This window comes from Glycine max, chromosome 11 (assembly GCF_000004515.6).
Source record: "Glycine max cultivar Williams 82 chromosome 11, Glycine_max_v4.0, whole genome shotgun sequence".
Lineage (NCBI taxonomy): Eukaryota > Viridiplantae > Streptophyta > Magnoliopsida > Fabales > Fabaceae > Glycine > Glycine max.
This window is the reverse complement of record NC_038247.2, coordinates 7,744,440-7,761,447: the sequence shown is the minus strand read 5'-3', so window position 1 is coordinate 7,761,447 and position 17,008 is coordinate 7,744,440. Positions and strand designations below refer to the sequence as shown.

Below are 17,008 nucleotides of genomic sequence, written 5' to 3'. Positions count from 1 at the left end.
TTTTTTTCATTTTGTCATAAATTATCATGTATAAGTTTTTTGAATTATTAGACAAAAAAAAGTTTTTAATTAGTTAATAATGTATTTTTTATTACGTTCACAACGTAACCATCCAATTCTATAAGAAAAATGAAAAACAAATTATACAATGTAAGATATTTTGTTCCTTCCATCACAAATCATAATATATAATAAATTTATTAATTTTTTTCATAAATATTTTAAAAATTACATTGAGATTATTAATGTAAACATTTGATTTAATTGCACTTTTTATTCCTAATTACTTCTCAAAGTTCCAATTGTGACAATTGAATATTCAAGTATCACATATATATAATTTTAGTCTTTTAATTGCACAAATTGTATCTTTCAAGAACTAAACTTATAATTTTAGTTAGGATGTTTAGTAGATCAACATCATTTTGTTAATATATATGAAACAATATATTTATTTGGAGACTAAAATTACATAATTTAATACTTAAGGAGACTTAATTTGTACAATTAGAACACACAAGAGTAAAATAACATATTTACAAATTATATACTTAAAATATCTAATCCGTACCATCAAAATTTAAGTGACTAAAGTTGCTCAATTTCGATAAAAAAAACAAAAATACAATTAAACCTATAATTTTTGTATACTAGTATTAGCTAATTAAAAAAGCCATGATTAGTAGGACTGATTTACAATATAAATTTCTTTAGGTCACAATTAAACTCCAAAACTTTTATAGTCGGAGAATACTCAAATTTACACAATAGCATCTCCAAAAACTCGGGCAGGCCAGCAAAAATCTGTTCATAAAAAATGCATATATTTAATTTGTCCGTTTCCATAAATTTATTATTATCGTTAGCGTTAAAAAAATAAAGATACGAGTGAATGAAAATTGGATTCGGTGTAAGAGCTCTCCTCATTTCCTCTCGAAACAGTAACCCTCTCTCGTCGCCGCCACTGCTCTCACTCTTCTCTCCCTTTAGCGCCGTCAGATCCCTTCATTCTCCGCCGCCTTTCTCCGCAGCCGAAGCCATGCCCGAAACTGAGACTCACGATGTGGAGTGGCCGGCGAAGCGCGTTAGGGACACTTTCATCAGCTTCTTCCAGGACAAAAATCACGTCAACTGGAAGTCTAGCCCTGTCGTCCCCTTCAATGACCCCACTCTCCTCTTCGCCAACGCTGGTACGTTTCACGATCAGTGATTCAATATGCGATTTTTTGTTCCATATTCTTCTCCACAAGTCTCTGTATACCATGCTGTTTTTTGAATTTGAAATCTGCCAGCGAAGTGGCAAGGGTTTTAAGTTGAAATTCTAATTGATTCTGAATGCCTCGAACTTCACGTTTTGTGTTAATTTGTTAGAAAAAATTATTCATGTACACCTCCTATCCATTTGATATGATGTGATAAGAAGGGAGAAATGACAAGTGTTAACGAGAGTGATTCATATATTATTACTCTAATTTTTTAATGGTATGGATGTTTTGTTGGTAATAATGATAAAAACGGCTGGTTATTTGTTTTTTAGGGAGAAAGTATATGGCCCTCACTGTTAAGGTTAATTTGTGATGTGACAGGTATGAACCAGTTCAAGCCCATCTTTTTGGGAACTGCGGATCCTAACACTGCCTTGAGCAAGCTCTCTCGTGCTTGCAACACACAGAAGTGCATTCGAGCTGGCGGTAAACACAATGATCTTGATGATGTAGGGAAGGATACTTACCATCACACCTTCTTTGAGATGTTGGGCAATTGGTCCTTTGGGGATTACTTTAAAGTAGAAGCCATCAGCTGGGCGTGGGAGCTTCTAACCAAAGTATGTTTTTTTGGTTGGAGTTTCTTATTTTGATTCTTGAATTATGAGCCCCATTTGTTATAAACAATGGTATTGTTTTGTTAAATGACTATGTGACATGCTTTATACTTGAGAAGGATGTGTAAGCATTAGCAGGTAGCTAGTAATTAATTGGAGCTACCCCTCCAGTGCCATATAGGTTGGTTTTTCTGTGGTTTTAAATTGTGCGTTGCATATGGTGGCAAGTTGGTCTTCTGGTGTTCAATTATGCCTTTTCAATTGGCAATTTCAATATCACTGTCACCAGTACTTCCACTCCATCACGGCATGCCACTGATGCATTGAGTTTTGTTGCTTAAATATTATGTGGGAGTTTGTTAGTGTTCAATTGTCAATTGCAATCTGGACATTGGCTATCACACTGAATGGCCTATCCTACTTGTTAATCATGGATAAATTAATGATCTCATCACATCCAATGAAAAAAAAATTAAATTAGAATGTTTAACTTGTCTGTATGGTATTGTGCAACATTTCTAAATTGAGAAGTAGATGGTTATTTGATTCCTCAGTTTATGTAATGCATGATTATTACTCTTTTAAGTTTACGTCATTCACTTCTTTATCCTGCTGCAGGTTTATAAATTACCATCAGATCGCATTTATGCCACATATTTTGGTGGTGATGATAAGTCTGGTCTTGCCCCTGACCTTGAGGCTAGGGATATATGGCTTAAGTTTTTACCTCCGGGGCGTGTGCTTCCTTTTGACTGTAAAGTATGCTTTCACCACTTCTTCTATTAAAATGTTAAATGGAATATTTTGACAATATATGCAAAATATATTTAATATTGTAGTAAACAGTATGCATTATTTTGATAAGATACTTCATAATTTCTCTGTTCAGCAAGATTGTTGTGACTTATAATTTTGAGCTATGGATACTATATGAGTCTTAATTTTGATGGTATCTGTTTTAGGCCTCTTCCATTGGATCATAATCAGAAACCTCCCATTGAGGTGTGTGTAACTGAGAGCCGTTATGCCTTTTGACAGTTATAGGAGTAGCGTGTGACAGGGGCAGTTATTGTGTAGTATTTGTGTGATTTGGACAGAGTTTCTCTGTAGGAGTTGTAAGAACTAGGATGGCAAGACCCATGCAGTATTTCTGTGTGAATCAATAAAATTTCTACCAACTTATTGCTGACGTTCTATCAAATTTGTACTAGAAAATTGAAACAGTTGCATTTTATACTGATGGATGAATGTTATTTCAGACAGCTTGTTGCTATATTCTGAATTTTGATTCTGTGATGAAAAGTTACTTTTCATACTTGATGGGTAACAATGTGATTGCTGGTAGGTGTCAGCGAGTAATAATTGAAATTTTGGTCTCAATTAAAAGGTTATTTTAGCTGCTCATATGAGTGCTGGGGTCATTTCACCTCTCCTTTAAGAAAAAACCTAAAATTGCAAGTGTTTTTTTTTTATTATTTACAAGTATCATAAGGCATGCAAAATCTATTTGTTATTATATTGTAAATTGTTCTGAACTGAGTCTTCATATCTTACTAGATTTGTATCTTTGGATAGGACAATTTCTGGGAGATGGGTGATACTGGTCCTTGCGGACCTTGCACTGAAATACATTTTGACAGAATTGGTAACCGTGATGCTGCATCATTGGTTAATAACGATGATCCTACCTGCATTGAGATATGGAACCTTGTCTTTATTCAGGTATTATAATGATTTACAGAGTGCTTTACTGCCTTCTTTTTCTCCCCTCATTCATGTACTTGATTAATTGGCACTAGAATCCACCTTAGCATGCAATTCTGTTCTATCACCATGAAATCTGTATGTATGTGACTAATTGTTTGCCCTGTAACAGTTCAATAGGGAGGCTGATGGCTCTCTTAAACCTCTTCCAGCAAAGCATGTTGATACGGGAATGGGTTTTGAACGTTTGACCTCTATACTTCAGGACAAAATGAGCAATTATGATACGGATGTCTTCTTGCCAATCTTTGATGTTATTCAGCGGGTATGTTGATGAAGGCATTAGATTTTATTATATTTCCCTTGTGTCATGGAACAATAATAATATTTACTCTTGAACTTTGTTAAATTTGAATTTGAATTTGAATTTGTAATTCTGGTAATGCAGTGTCACTTATCACACTTTTTGACTCTTTTATAGCGGAATGTATACGCATGGTTTAGAGAGGAGAGAGGATCGCCTAAACTATTTGTACCTGCAGTTATATATTTGCATAAAGAAGTTCCAGTGAAATGTTTAAATATACAATTTTTGCAAGTCTATAACAATTAACAGGGAATTAAATGTTGACTTGGATTAAGGTTGAGTAGAGAGAGAAACAACGAGTGGGAGAGAGTTAGGAACAGAGGTAAGGCAATAGAGAGGGATAGAGTGAGTTTCAGAGAGGATCCTTGACGGACGCATGCCGGGAACAGGGATGGCCGATAGCAAAGCTACAATCGAGCAAATTGGAGGGATAAGAATAACATATCATCCTTCTACTTCATACGATTTTCTGAGGATGTCACAGAGAAGAACCTGTGGTACCATTTCAAGAAGTGGGATGATGTGAGGAAGATTTTCATCTCTAAACAAAGAAACAAGAATGGTAGGAGATACGGTTTTGATAGATTCAAAGGAGGGAAGGACGTGCACAATCTAGAAAGGCAACTGGACCAGATTGTCATCGGTGGTTTGAAGCTGTACATTAACATACCTAAATATGGGAGAGAGATGGCGAGAAAGGTAGCAGCACAACCCAAACCAATGGGGTACGAGGAGAAACACGAAAATACAACAGCTTGGTGGAGACAACCACAAGCGAGAATGAGTTCCACTTCGTACGCGACAGTGGTGGCCAGAAACATGTGCAGTTCTGGGCAAAGGAAGGTAACATACAATGAGCCCCACAGCCCTGTTGCCTCACTATCATTAGTACATCTTGACATACCACTGAACGACAAGAAATGGTTCAGTGAAGCTTGGGTAGGGCGACTGAAAAACCTTGCGTTGTTTGATAGAGTCGAAGACGACCTATTGTGGGACTTTGGAGCAGACATAACTTCAAAGTACATGGGGGATGACATGGTTCTGTTACCTAGCCTCACTGATGCCAAAGTAGAACAAATGATGCAGGAGGAAATGGACGGAGAAGATTCCTTGTTCCATTCGTTGGAGAAATGGAATTCGAGTCTACGTATAGGTCACAGATTAACGTGGGTCCAATGTTGGGGTATTCCGCTACTAGCCTGGGATATGACGTATATCCAGAAGATCGTGGCTGCCATCGGGGATATGGTGGAGGTAGATGACGATGTCAAGGAGGTTCGGAGGGTGGACAGAGCAAGGGTGCTCATTTGAACACCGTGGAACCCCGCAATCCAACACACGGTCAATGTATACATAGGTGGGGAGGTGTACAAGGTATAAATAGTGGAGGAATGTAGCTACAGCACCTATACATGTCATTGTCGGCGTAGGAGTGCTATGCTATCATCGGAGGAAATCAAGTCTGATGAGAGCTGTATCGGAACTCCGGTATTGGGTACGAGATGCGCGTCAGACAACATAGATGATGTGCAAGTCATAAGGGTGCCGAAAAATATTGTTGAGCCACGACGGATCTCCTTCGGTTCCAATGCCGGGAGCGACGACCGTGGGACCGTGGTATTACGCAGTGGTTTAATAAGACAAAGCGGACCACTGGGTAACCACAGTAACTCGCGGATACAACACCACAGTCTGACAAAGGGCAGAACGGCCACCATCGTAGACATGGACGAGGAATAGGTGGCGAGTCAAGGGTTGGTGACAAAGGACACCTACCTAGTGAAAGAAAGTTGCAAAAAGAATAGGGAGCAGGTTGTCGGAGCAATGACTCATCTGAGGAGGAGAGTTTCAGTCATGAAATGGGAAATATAGCAGGTGGAAAAAGAGGTGATGTGTCAAGGGTGCAGGCTTTGTTTGGGGAGGAGACACGTGACCTACAGCTGGATGAAGGAGTGGGTAATAGCGGGTTGGGCTTTCCTATCCACACCCCTACTAAAGCAAAAGTTCACTATAGTACCAGCCCACAAGAAAAAAAAAAGAATGAACCCACCAACACTTGGAAGGTTTATTCTCGAACCAGGGGGTGTCAAAAGCAATCGAAATTGGGCTTTTCATAGGATTGCCAGGATTAAATGGGAGACAGTCTGTCTCCCAAAAGAACAAGGGGGATTGGGCCTCGAGGACATTAACACCTTTAATCTTGCACTACTTGACAAATGGAAATAGAGTCTATTTCAACATCATCGAGAATTATGGGCTAGGGTATTGGAGTCAAAGTATGGTGGATGGAGGAGGCTAGATGAAGCATCACAAGATACTAATGACTCCATATGGTGGAGGGATCTAAAAATGGCTCTTCATCATCCGCAACAGGAACAGACTTTTCAAAATGGAATGGTGTGGAGGGTGGGGTTTGGTGATAGGATTAAGTTTTGGGAGGACAGGTGGATTGATGGTGAGGCAACATTATTAGCAAAATACCCTAGGTTATACCTCAATTCCTACCAACAGAATCAGGTCATACAGCAGATGGGAATTCATAAGGACACAGGATGGGAGTGGGATTTCAAATGGAGGAGGCACTTGTTTGATAGTGAAATTGCTATGGCTGTTAGCTTCCTAAGTGATGTAGAAGGCAGGCCAATTCAAGCACATAGAAGGGATGACTGGGCTTGGAAACCAGACCCAAGTGGTCAATGCTCAGCAAAAAGTGCTTATGATGTGTTGAGGGGAGACATAATAAAGGGGACTGATGATGTAGTTTTTGAGGAACTATGGAAGCTAAAGATCCCAAGCAAAATTTCAGTTTTTGCATGGAGATTACTTAGAGATAGACTGCCAACAAAATCAAACTTGTGAAGGCGACAGGTTGAAATCAATGATTTAAGATGCCTGTTCTATAGGAGCATGGAGGAGGATGCAGCACACTTATTCCTACATTGCAGCAAAATTCTCCCTATATGGTGGGAATCTATGTCTTGGGTGAACGCTCTTGGTGCCTTTCCGCAGAATCCAAGGCAACATTTCTCTCAACATGTGACTGTTTTGGCTGATGGAATTAGGGTTAATAGGTGGAAGTGCTGGTGGTTGGCTTTTATATGGTCCATATGGCAGCTGAGGAACAAGATCATTTTCTCTAATGACACTTTCAATGGCAACAAATTGATGGAGGATGCAACATTCTTACTATGAACATGGCTTAGAAATTTTGAGAAAGATTTTGTAATTCATTTTAATCAATGGTCATCTATTCTTAGAGCAGGTTTTGTTAATTAGTTGAGGGTAGCAGCCATAGGTTACTGGTAGTAATTTTATCCTGTAAGTAGCCAGCTTTTGGTTCCCATCGAGACTGTTTAAGTCTGATCTATGGAATCAATTGTCTGGAATATTACAACTTTGTAATCTTTGTACCTCTGTTACTCGGATATATATATATATATATATATATATATATATATATATATATATATATATATATATATGTAAATTATCTTTGCTGATAAAAAAAAAGGTTGAGTGTGGGGTTGATACTCATTGGTCATAGTGATTTTTGTTAGTGTTTTCATGCCTTTGTCTATGAATGTAAACATATAATTCACTGTAAGTCAAACCACATTAAATTCTGTGTTTATTTCTTGTTTTCTGTTTGCGCACCTTATGTCAGCACTATCTAGGAAATTTAGATAAACCAACTTTTTTATTCCTTCAAGCTGCCTCTTTATCTTAATACTGTTGGAAAACTCCTTAAATTTCAAGTATCTAGTTCAATAAATATCATTTTTGACCTTTAAGAATAAGATAATCTACATTTGCAAATTGTGAATTCTACTTGCTATTGTTAAATACTTATTGTTCCTTCAGAATTATTAGCTGTCTATAATCTATTTGTAGTTTACATATAAGATTTCCCAGTGTCATGGCATGCATTTCCATGTGCATTTTTTAAATCCCGTGAATGATTGTATGAGCTTACATATAAGATTTTGCATGTGCTTTTTTAATTTCCATTTGAATGATTCTGCATGTTAAAGTCTTACTGTTTTCTCTTGGCACTTTGATTTAATGTTTGTGACTACAAACTGCTTGATATATAATTTTGCTTTCCTATATCGCGTTTGCAGGCAACTGGTGCCAGACCATATTCTGGGAAAGTTGGACCAGATGATGCAGACAAAGTTGACATGGCATACAGGGTTGTTGCAGATCACATCAGAACTCTTTCATTTGCCATTGCTGATGGGTCTCGTCCTGGTATGACATTGTAGATCTGGTATCTTTATTGACATTTTTCCCCTTTAATGAGCCACAAATTACAACTCCAAGTGTTATCAAGTTTGTTGTCTTTTCCCTCTCATATCTTGAGGGTGGCCTGTTCTTCATATAGACTGTGTCTCTGTTGGGGGCGGCACTAAGAAAATAAATTCCCTTGACACATTTATTTAGGTTTTTTGACTTTTAGATTTTTATTTATCTGTAGTACAAGCTATAAAACATTTTGTCTGTGTGGACATCATGTAACTCCCTCTCCTTTAAAAATAAGGAATTCCACTTTTTGATTGAGTTTTATTTTCTCTTTTTTGAAGGTAATGATGGTCGTGAGTATGTTCTGAGACGTATACTCCGTCGAGCTGTTCGGTATGGACGTGAAGTGCTAAAAGCTAAAGAGGGTTTTTTTAATGGGTATGTATAATGGTTAGCAACTTTAATATGTTGCTTGAATTTGAATCCCGATCTAAAGTGGTGTTGCCAGATTCTGCATCCTGGTACCATAGGGGTAATAAAACTTTTATTTATGCGTGTTTGAGTAGTTATGTTAGGATCAGTTGAGACTAAGAATACTTGAGTGTCTCACACACTTACACACAGCTGAAATGTATTTATATATTGAGTTAACATAAAAGCGGTATCTCTAACAGATGGCTACAGCAGAGAGAAAATACAACAAAATATAAAAAACTACATATATAAATCTAACAAGATCCATCTGTAAGGTATGAGACTTGTGTCCCACATAGGAAGTATGGGATTCTAGTGTGGGGTTTATAAGGCCTTGGGATCTCCAACTACCACCGCTAGCTTTTGTGGTGTGTTTCTCCCAAGGCTTTTAGTTCTGCTATACTGCATGTTTAACGTTCAATGACATCCTGGCAGGTTGTCATAACAACCACCTGTTGGTTTTTTCTGTTATACAGTTACAGATTCTGTTAGATTGTTAGGGAAGGTACAATTAACTTTATTTGTGTAGACTCTTTAGGTGTAAATGATTCATTTTTGTAATCAATTTAGTTCAGACTTAACTTGTATATTCTCTATTTGTTGTTTGTTCTCTACCGTATTTTTGTTTCATTTTCTATGATTTCCATACTACAATGAATTCTTTCAACTGGTTTCTTCAAATTTGCTGTACTTTTAAAAAAAATTGATGAGTCATTTCACAGGTGATTCCAGGTATATATGAATGTGTGAACATACATTCTGTTTGTAATGTGTTTTTCTCTCCTTATTTTTACTGAATCCAGGCTTGTAAGTGTTGTGGTGAATGTGATGGGTGATGTTTTCCCGGAGCTAAAACAACAGGAAACACACATTCGGAATATAATTGAAGAGGAGGAGGAAAGTTTTGGGAGAACCTTAATTAAGGTGATGATAGTCATATATTCATATGCAGCTTTATGGGTTATCACCTATCAATCTTATTGACATAATGCCAGCCATCTCTCAAATTAGTTTTCTTTCTTGTGAACTTGATTCATTGCTCTGTGGATGGTTTTTGTCATTTATGTTTTTCTTATTATGTGTATAAAGAGTAACAGATAACCTGGTTGTTTTTACTTCTCCAGGGAATTGAGAAATTTGAGGCAGCTGTTCGACAAGTTCAGGGAAACATACTGAGTGGGGAGGCAAGTAGAATCCGTTATTTTCAGTTACTTAATACTTATTAGTCATATTTACTTGTTTTTATTAATGTCTTTACTATTCCCAGCTACTCCCCCCCCCAGGTTCTTGCAAGTATATGCAGACAATATTTATTAATTTAAACAGACAAATAAGTTTCTGAAATTTCGCTTGGCTCTGCTACTTTTTATCTGTCTCTGGAAGTCATTTAAATGAGATTCTCTTCATTTCAAGGAATTAAAATTCTGCAATTTTTATGTTTTATCCCGAACCATTAATTACAAATATTTTCTCATAATGGTCAGTTGTTCACAAAGTTGTGATTAAATCAGATTCATAGTTCTGCATGATCACGAGTGTTGAACTGTCGATTCCCTCGTGTAATAATAATTAAATATAATTCAATATACTATTTCCAAGTTGTTTTTCAGTAGGCCTATGGGCTATTTGTCATGCAGTTGTCTCTTGATTATAGGAAGCATTTGTCTTGTGGGATACATATGGGTTTCCATTAGATCTCACTCAGGTATGTGGATTGCTTCACTAAATTGCTGTATGGATCTTTTAATCTATATTATGCCTTGTGTTTTTAATTTCTTTATATTTTCTACTTATCAGCTTATGGCTGAAGAAAAGGGATTAGTTGTTGATGTCAAAGGTTTTGATAGTGCTATGGAAGCTGCAAGAGAGAGATCCAGAAGTGCTCAAACAAAGGTATTTTATGTGCTTGAATGTCTCTTTTCTGTGCCTAAGTTTCTTATGTATTTTTAAGACATCCAGTCTTTTTCTCTGCTTCTTTCTCATTTTTCTTTTTTTGTTGTCAGCAAGCTGGTGGTGCCATTGTCATGGATGCCGATGCTACCTCAGCTTTGCACAAAAGGGGCATTGTCCCAACAAATGATAGCTTCAAATATGCTTGGTTCAAGGTATTTTTTTGTTTTTGGTATTTTTTCATGAAGAAAGTTTAATTGTGAAGGACACCAAGGGGATAAGATCAGTTTTTCTAATATAAAGATGAAATTTCATTCGAGGATAAGAGATGTCCTATATTATCAAAAGGTTGGTCAAGTTTGTCTCATTTAAACGAGTCAAATTTAAAGCTTGAGTTTGACTTGGTTAACTATTAAGAAGTGCCTAACTCGTTTACCTTTTTTTCCCTTGATCAAAATTCTCTTTGAATAAAATCCTGTTTATTAATTTAAGTATTTAACAAATATCTTCATGTTGAAAAGTAAGCAAAATGTTAATAAAATATAAATTTGTATTCATAAAGATTACTTGAAACTGGAGATGAAATCTTTGATGATGAAAACAATGAATTTTTTTGAAGAAAATTTATGATTGCCCATTTAAGAGATGATGCTTGAAAATTGAAATATATATATATATATATATATATATATATATATAGATAGATAGATAGATAGATAGATAGAGAGAGAGAGAGAGAGAGAGAGAGAGAACATAATAATATAAAAAATTATGATTTTTCAAGTAATTAATATAAATAAAATTGCAATTTTCTTAGTGATACATATATATACGAACTACTTGCAAACTATTTAATGACAATCATATAAAGTTAAGGATTGACTCAATTAAATAATCAAGCCTAACTTTTTGGCTTGAACTAGTTTGTTTAGAGAAACAAACAAACCTAAATAAGCATTTAGTAAGTTGAGATTCAATAATTTATGATTAACTTTATTTACACCCCTACTACTGATTACTGAATAGAGGAGTTTCTGCTATTATTTCTCTCCCCTCCTACTCCTTCATATTTTGATGGCTTGCATCTTTTCAACTTGCAATGGAAGTGGACATAATGAAAGAGACTATTTTTTGGTTATTGGTTGAGCAGTTGTATTAGACTTTTTCACTCTGTTTACGCATGAAATATTATATTGGAATCAGCTACTATGCCTTCCATTGATTTCTATTCTTCACCATTTCTTATCATAGGACCATGAGAGTGTGGTAAAAGCAATATATACTGGTTCTGAGTTTGTTGATACTGTTAATACCGGTGATGATATTGGTGTAGTTCTGGAGTCTACAAGCTTCTATGCTGAGCAAGGTGGTCAGGTACCAAGCCTTATACATAACTTATATATGTTATTTTTCATTATAGTTTTATTTGCTTCAGAAAAAGGTAACAATTACTATTCATTTATTTAAGATGAAATTCACTTTTGGACAGTAAATACTATTAAGTTGCTGGAATATTTTTCTTTTAATTTTTTGAGTATCAGTTTCTTCTGCAATATTTTATTTAAATATTTGTAGTAGCAATTCAGCTTGCATTCAATGCTCCCTCCTGCTCATAATGTTCACCAACAGTTTTTACTAACAGATGCATAGTCTATATCTTACATAAAATGCAGTAGAACAAAAAACACATTGAATGCATGTAAAATTCTTTGAATGGTATAGGTGTGGGTGTCATGCATTTTAATTTCCTCATCTATTTTAAGAGTGGTCAAGAGAATGCATAGAATTGTGCTTTCTTATATTAAGAGATAGTAGTAATTGTATGAATGCACATCATCCAAAGGATACTTGCTTGCATTCATATCCATTAGCTCACTCGTATGAGGTAAAAAATGTAATCAAAAGTCAAAACTTCAATCCTGAAGGAAAATTAGTAATGTATCACGTACGATATTGTTTAGAATACTTTGTATAAAAATTCTTTACAAATTTCTTTCAAACTGAAAGATTATGTCAATAGTTTAATTTAACAACTATTACATGAAAACAGGGACCCTAAAAATATTCTACCCATTGAATTTGTTAAGTGTTATGTATGTGATGCAATATTTTTTACATATGTAGATTTTTGATACTGGATCACTTGAGGGCCCACATGCTTTATTTGAAGTGCGTAATGTTCAAGTTTATGGAGGCTTTGTTCTTCACATTGGTAATGGGACTGGTGTCTCAGTTGGCGACAAAGTAGTGTGCAAGGTAAATTTTTACTTTTATTGATTTCTTCATGAGTCCAAATTCTCCTTGATTTTTTTCTTTCACTCTTTCCTGTTTTTCTTCAAATACCTCCTTGTTTTTTGGTTCTCTTTCAGTACCTTTTTGTGCTTTGTATTCCTCATTTATTTTCTATATTTCATTACTTTTGTAGGTTGATTATGGAAGACGCGCCCTTATAGCCCCTAACCATACCTGCACACACATGTTAAATTTTGCCCTTAGGGTATGTTGAAATGTTACCGAATGAATTGAAGCCTTACTCTATCATTTCACTTGCTGATATGTGTTTGTTGAAATTTCCTATGATGAATGCAGGAAGTACTTGGTGATCATGTTGACCAGAAAGGATCCATTGTTCTTGCTGAAAAATTGAGATTTGACTTTTCTCATGGTAAGATTTGTTCATTTTACTGTTAGAATAGTGTGAGTGTAAAGACTAATTGTTCACTATGCTGCTATGAATAGGCAAGCCTATTGAAGCTGACAATTTAAGGAGAATTGAATCAATTGTTAATGAGCAAATTAAAGCTGAGTTGGATGTAAGTGCAAAAGAGGCAACTCTTGCTGAAGCCAAGGGTATCAATGGTTTGCGAGCTGTTTTTGGGGAAGTAAGTAATGTAATTTCAAAATTCTTTCTTGTCTCATCCTGGATCATGTTCTCCAATATTTAATGCTTTGATGTAGGTCTATCCTGATCCTGTTAGAGTTGTGTCAATTGGACAAAAAGTTGAGGATCTCCTTGCTGACCCCAAGAATGAAAAATGGTTATCTATTTCATCAGAGTTATGTGGAGGTGAATATCATAGCTAATATTTCCTTTGAAGCTTTCTTTCTGTATTTCAATTCGAGGTTCTTCATTTTTAGTTGATGATCTAGGTACCCATATTTCAAACACACGAGAGGCAAAAGCTTTTGCACTTTTATCTGAGGAGGGAATTGCAAAAGGAATACGCAGAATAACAGCTGTTACAACTGATCGTGCGTATGACGCAATGAAAGTGGCAGATGAATTTGAGCAGCAAGTAGATGATGCGGCTAAGTTAGTAGGAACTTTGCTAGAAGAGGTTGGTCTTTGTGTTCATCTAAAATTTTATAGCATCAGGCTTGTGCTTTTCTCCATTCTATTCTAGTTAGTTGGTCAGTTCAACAGGTTGTCTGGCTCTGTTAACAGCTAATGACTGAAGATGGATTAAAAAAAAACTAATATACAACTGGCTGAACCAGCTGCCAAGTTGGGCGTTATAATTTCTTATTATTAAGGATAGGTCTCAAACTAACTGTTGAGCTTATAAAATTTACGGTTTTGAACCTAAATATGAAGGCCTAATGGAGCCTATTCAATATATTGGAAAGTATGGAAATACTTGTTATCATGAGCATGAAATCATACTTGAATTACTAAACTAATGGAATGACCGCTAAATACATTTGCTATTCATTGGAAGTTCCTTTTGTCATGGGGAAGATGGAAACTTGTGCTACTAGAACGGATGCTAGACTGGGTTTTCATGTATTCTAATAAGTTGCCTTTATTTTTTCTTTTGTCTCCTTTTATGCAGCTAGAATATCTATTTGTATATTTGGACTGGTACTCCGTGTTCAGCACTTACACTTGTACTTAGTATTATCTGAATATATAAATACATTAGCTAGGAGCCTAACAACTGAAGTTAGTTCATGCCCTTTCTCACAGGATTCTCTCTTGATCTCCTTTTGTCTTTGTTTGTTATCAACAATGATTTGTCCCAATAGATAGATTATAGATATGCAGCATATCTTTCTCTTCCAAAATTGTAATTAGTTGAGTTTTTGTTTCCCTCAACAGAAAGTTTCATCATTGAAAAGCAATATTGAAACTTTATCTATTCCTGCTGCCAAGAAAGCTGACATCAAGATCAAGATAGTTCGACTTCAGGTATTATTTATGCATGGAATAAATTTGCGGGCCTTTTTCTTTTTCCCGTTCCTCTATTGTGTTTTTTTTTTTTTTGTTGTCCTTCGATTTGCTCCTGCATTTAGTCCTATATTGTAATTATATCATACTTCTTGTAGGATCAAGTAAGAAAAGCACAAAAGCAGGTCGCTGAGGAAAACAAGCGTAAAGCTGTAATGATTACAGCAGAGAAGGCTGAACTTGCTGCTTCAAATGGGAAAACATTTTGTATATCTCTTGTTGATGTTGGTCTGGATGTAGCTGCAGTTCGTGAGGCTGTTACAAAAGTCATGGACCAGAAGGTAAATGCTGATTCTTAACTTATGAATCTTTCTGGTCTCCAGCCTGCCATATTGTATTCAATGACCTCATTCTGTGTTGAATGTAATGCAATTTATGATTCAGGAGCTCCAATGTAGTAGTTGTCATCATGTGGATGAATATGCTTTGAGAGATTGTATGTCCTAGGCATTTACATTTTCTGTTAACTTCAAACACTAACTTTTACTGATGCTGGCTGATAAACAGGGCTTATCTGTGATGGTTTTTAGCACGGACGAATCTACGAACAAGGCTGTAGTTTGTGCCGGGGTGCCAGAGAAAGGAGGTAAAGGTAATCTGGATGTGGCAGATTGGCTGAGTAATGCTTTGGGGCCTCTAAAAGGGAGATGTGGTAAAGGAAAAGGTGGTCTTGCCACGGGTCAGGTTAGTTATTGACTAATTGCTTTTTATTTGGGTGAAACTAATTGCTTTAATTTCTGAACAAAAGCAGCTTTAATTTTTATAAATATTAAAAGCATAGTATGGGAATTTTTGATTCTGTATATTTCATATAACCTTTGTCCAATATTTGATGCCACTTAAAGCGTGAGAGTTAGTGGTTTGAGGATTTTGCTCATGGGCCACATGTAGTGGAGCTTGAAAATAGAGGGGAAGGGGGAGTAACTTTAGTGTTTTTTTTTTTTAAAATGAATTCTTTAACTAGGCTCCTGAGAAACTTTTCATTTTTTTAATATTAAATCTCGGGGCCTAGGAGAATCCTCCAGATGTCATGGATTTTAATCTTTTCTCGTTTAATTATGAACAGTGGTCGTAAAATTGTTATTAGTTTTATCTTAAACTTCTTGTCAACAATCCTACGAGCTATTGAAATTTGTTAGTTTGCAAAGTAGGTTCATAAATGTTAAATTGAAACTTTGTTCATGTACTCTATGTAAATTTGAATTGGTTTGATATTATTCTCTTATTTGGTCCAATTTTTAAATTTTGAATTGATCTGATGTAATCAGTTAAAACTTTTTAAACTTGGTTACTCTTTTCTAAAACTACTTACTCAGAAAATAAGGAAGGGAAAAAAGAAATAACGGAGCTTTAATTTTGAATTGATCTGAAAATTCAAGTGACAGTCTAAGCACGCCATTTTAAGACTGAGCTATTATTACGGCGCAAATTTATACAATTTATGGCGTTATGTAGACATGCATGCCATTTTCTTTTATCTATTTTCAAATGTGTTTGCCCAAATAATAGATTTTGGTCATTTTTGTAAAACTGATTTGTGTACGCACTACCTTTTTCAGGGTACAGAGGCATCACATGTAAACGAGGCTATAGATCTTGCAGAAAAATTTGCGTCGATGAAATTGAGTTAATGGTGTATTTGCAGTATATCCTTCCTGGGGTGTAAGCATGATATGGATCTTTCGTTTGGTGGTATAATCATAATCATACAGAAGGGAAGGGCACTTGAAGTAATTATTAGATCCGGATGAGTTGAACAAATTTCTAATTTAGTGCCTGAATATTTTTTTGCTCTGATAGATTATGAAGATATTTTGAAATTTTAAACTGTCACCGTTTTCGAAAGCGTTTTTTTTTATTGTTTATGTAGCTTTGAATTTTGACGATTTCAGCATTTCATTTCGCAGAAATGGTCTAATACATGTTAATGTTGGGTTTTAGCTTCATTTTTTAAACGAATAAAAAGTAATTTTATTTTTCAAGAAAGAAGTGGCATATGAAAGCTTCCACAGAGAAAAGAAGTGAAATAAAACCAGAGATTTTGTTTCGTGAAAATATTTGACCATCGAAGTTTGTAAAGTCGTGTGACATTTTGTAATCAAAGAAGATTTCTGTGGTCGAGGCGTTTTTCTTTTCCATCGTAAAATACTCAAGCTGGGACATTTATCAGTACAGATCTGGAAAATTAGTATTTTTAAGAAGTTATTTTTAGATGTTTTTCTTGGTTGATAGTATTTTTATAAGAGTGATTGAGAGTATTTTTAAGTGATTTTAACTT

General features: G+C 35.5%; 1 protein-coding gene across 1 annotated transcript; it reads left to right on the top strand.

Annotated features, from left to right (window-relative positions):
- Positions 1 to 860: 860 nt before the first annotated feature.
- Positions 861 to 16,575, top strand: LOC100788271 (alanine--tRNA ligase). The gene is made up of 23 exons (XM_003537733.5): positions 861 to 1,190; positions 1,587 to 1,825; positions 2,441 to 2,581; positions 3,398 to 3,544; positions 3,699 to 3,851; positions 8,018 to 8,147; positions 8,480 to 8,576; positions 9,416 to 9,536; positions 9,737 to 9,796; positions 10,267 to 10,317; positions 10,410 to 10,505; positions 10,616 to 10,717; positions 11,754 to 11,876; positions 12,627 to 12,758; positions 12,928 to 12,999; positions 13,092 to 13,167; positions 13,242 to 13,384; positions 13,461 to 13,569; positions 13,653 to 13,840; positions 14,602 to 14,691; positions 14,829 to 15,011; positions 15,238 to 15,414; positions 16,290 to 16,575. Exons 1-23 carry the CDS (start codon positions 893 to 895, stop codon positions 16,359 to 16,361), a joined length of 3,000 nt encoding a protein of 999 aa, XP_003537781.2. The 5' UTR covers positions 861 to 892; the 3' UTR covers positions 16,362 to 16,575.
- The last annotated feature ends 433 nt before the right edge of the window (positions 16,576 to 17,008 follow it).

What these genes read in the sequence shown, in the direction of transcription:
- LOC100788271 (XM_003537733.5), top strand. Translation starts at nt 893, where the DNA reads ATGAAAATTGGATTCGGTGTAAGAGCTCTCCTCATTTCCTCTCGAAAC. An exon ending in TCTCCTCTTCGCCAACGCTG is followed by an intron (nt 1,191 to 1,586) that starts GTACGTTTCACG and finishes GTGATGTGACAG; the next exon opens with GTATGAACCAGTTCAAGCCC. An exon ending in TGTTAAATTTTGCCCTTAGG is followed by an intron (nt 13,000 to 13,091) that starts GTATGTTGAAAT and finishes TGATGAATGCAG; the next exon opens with GAAGTACTTGGTGATCATGT.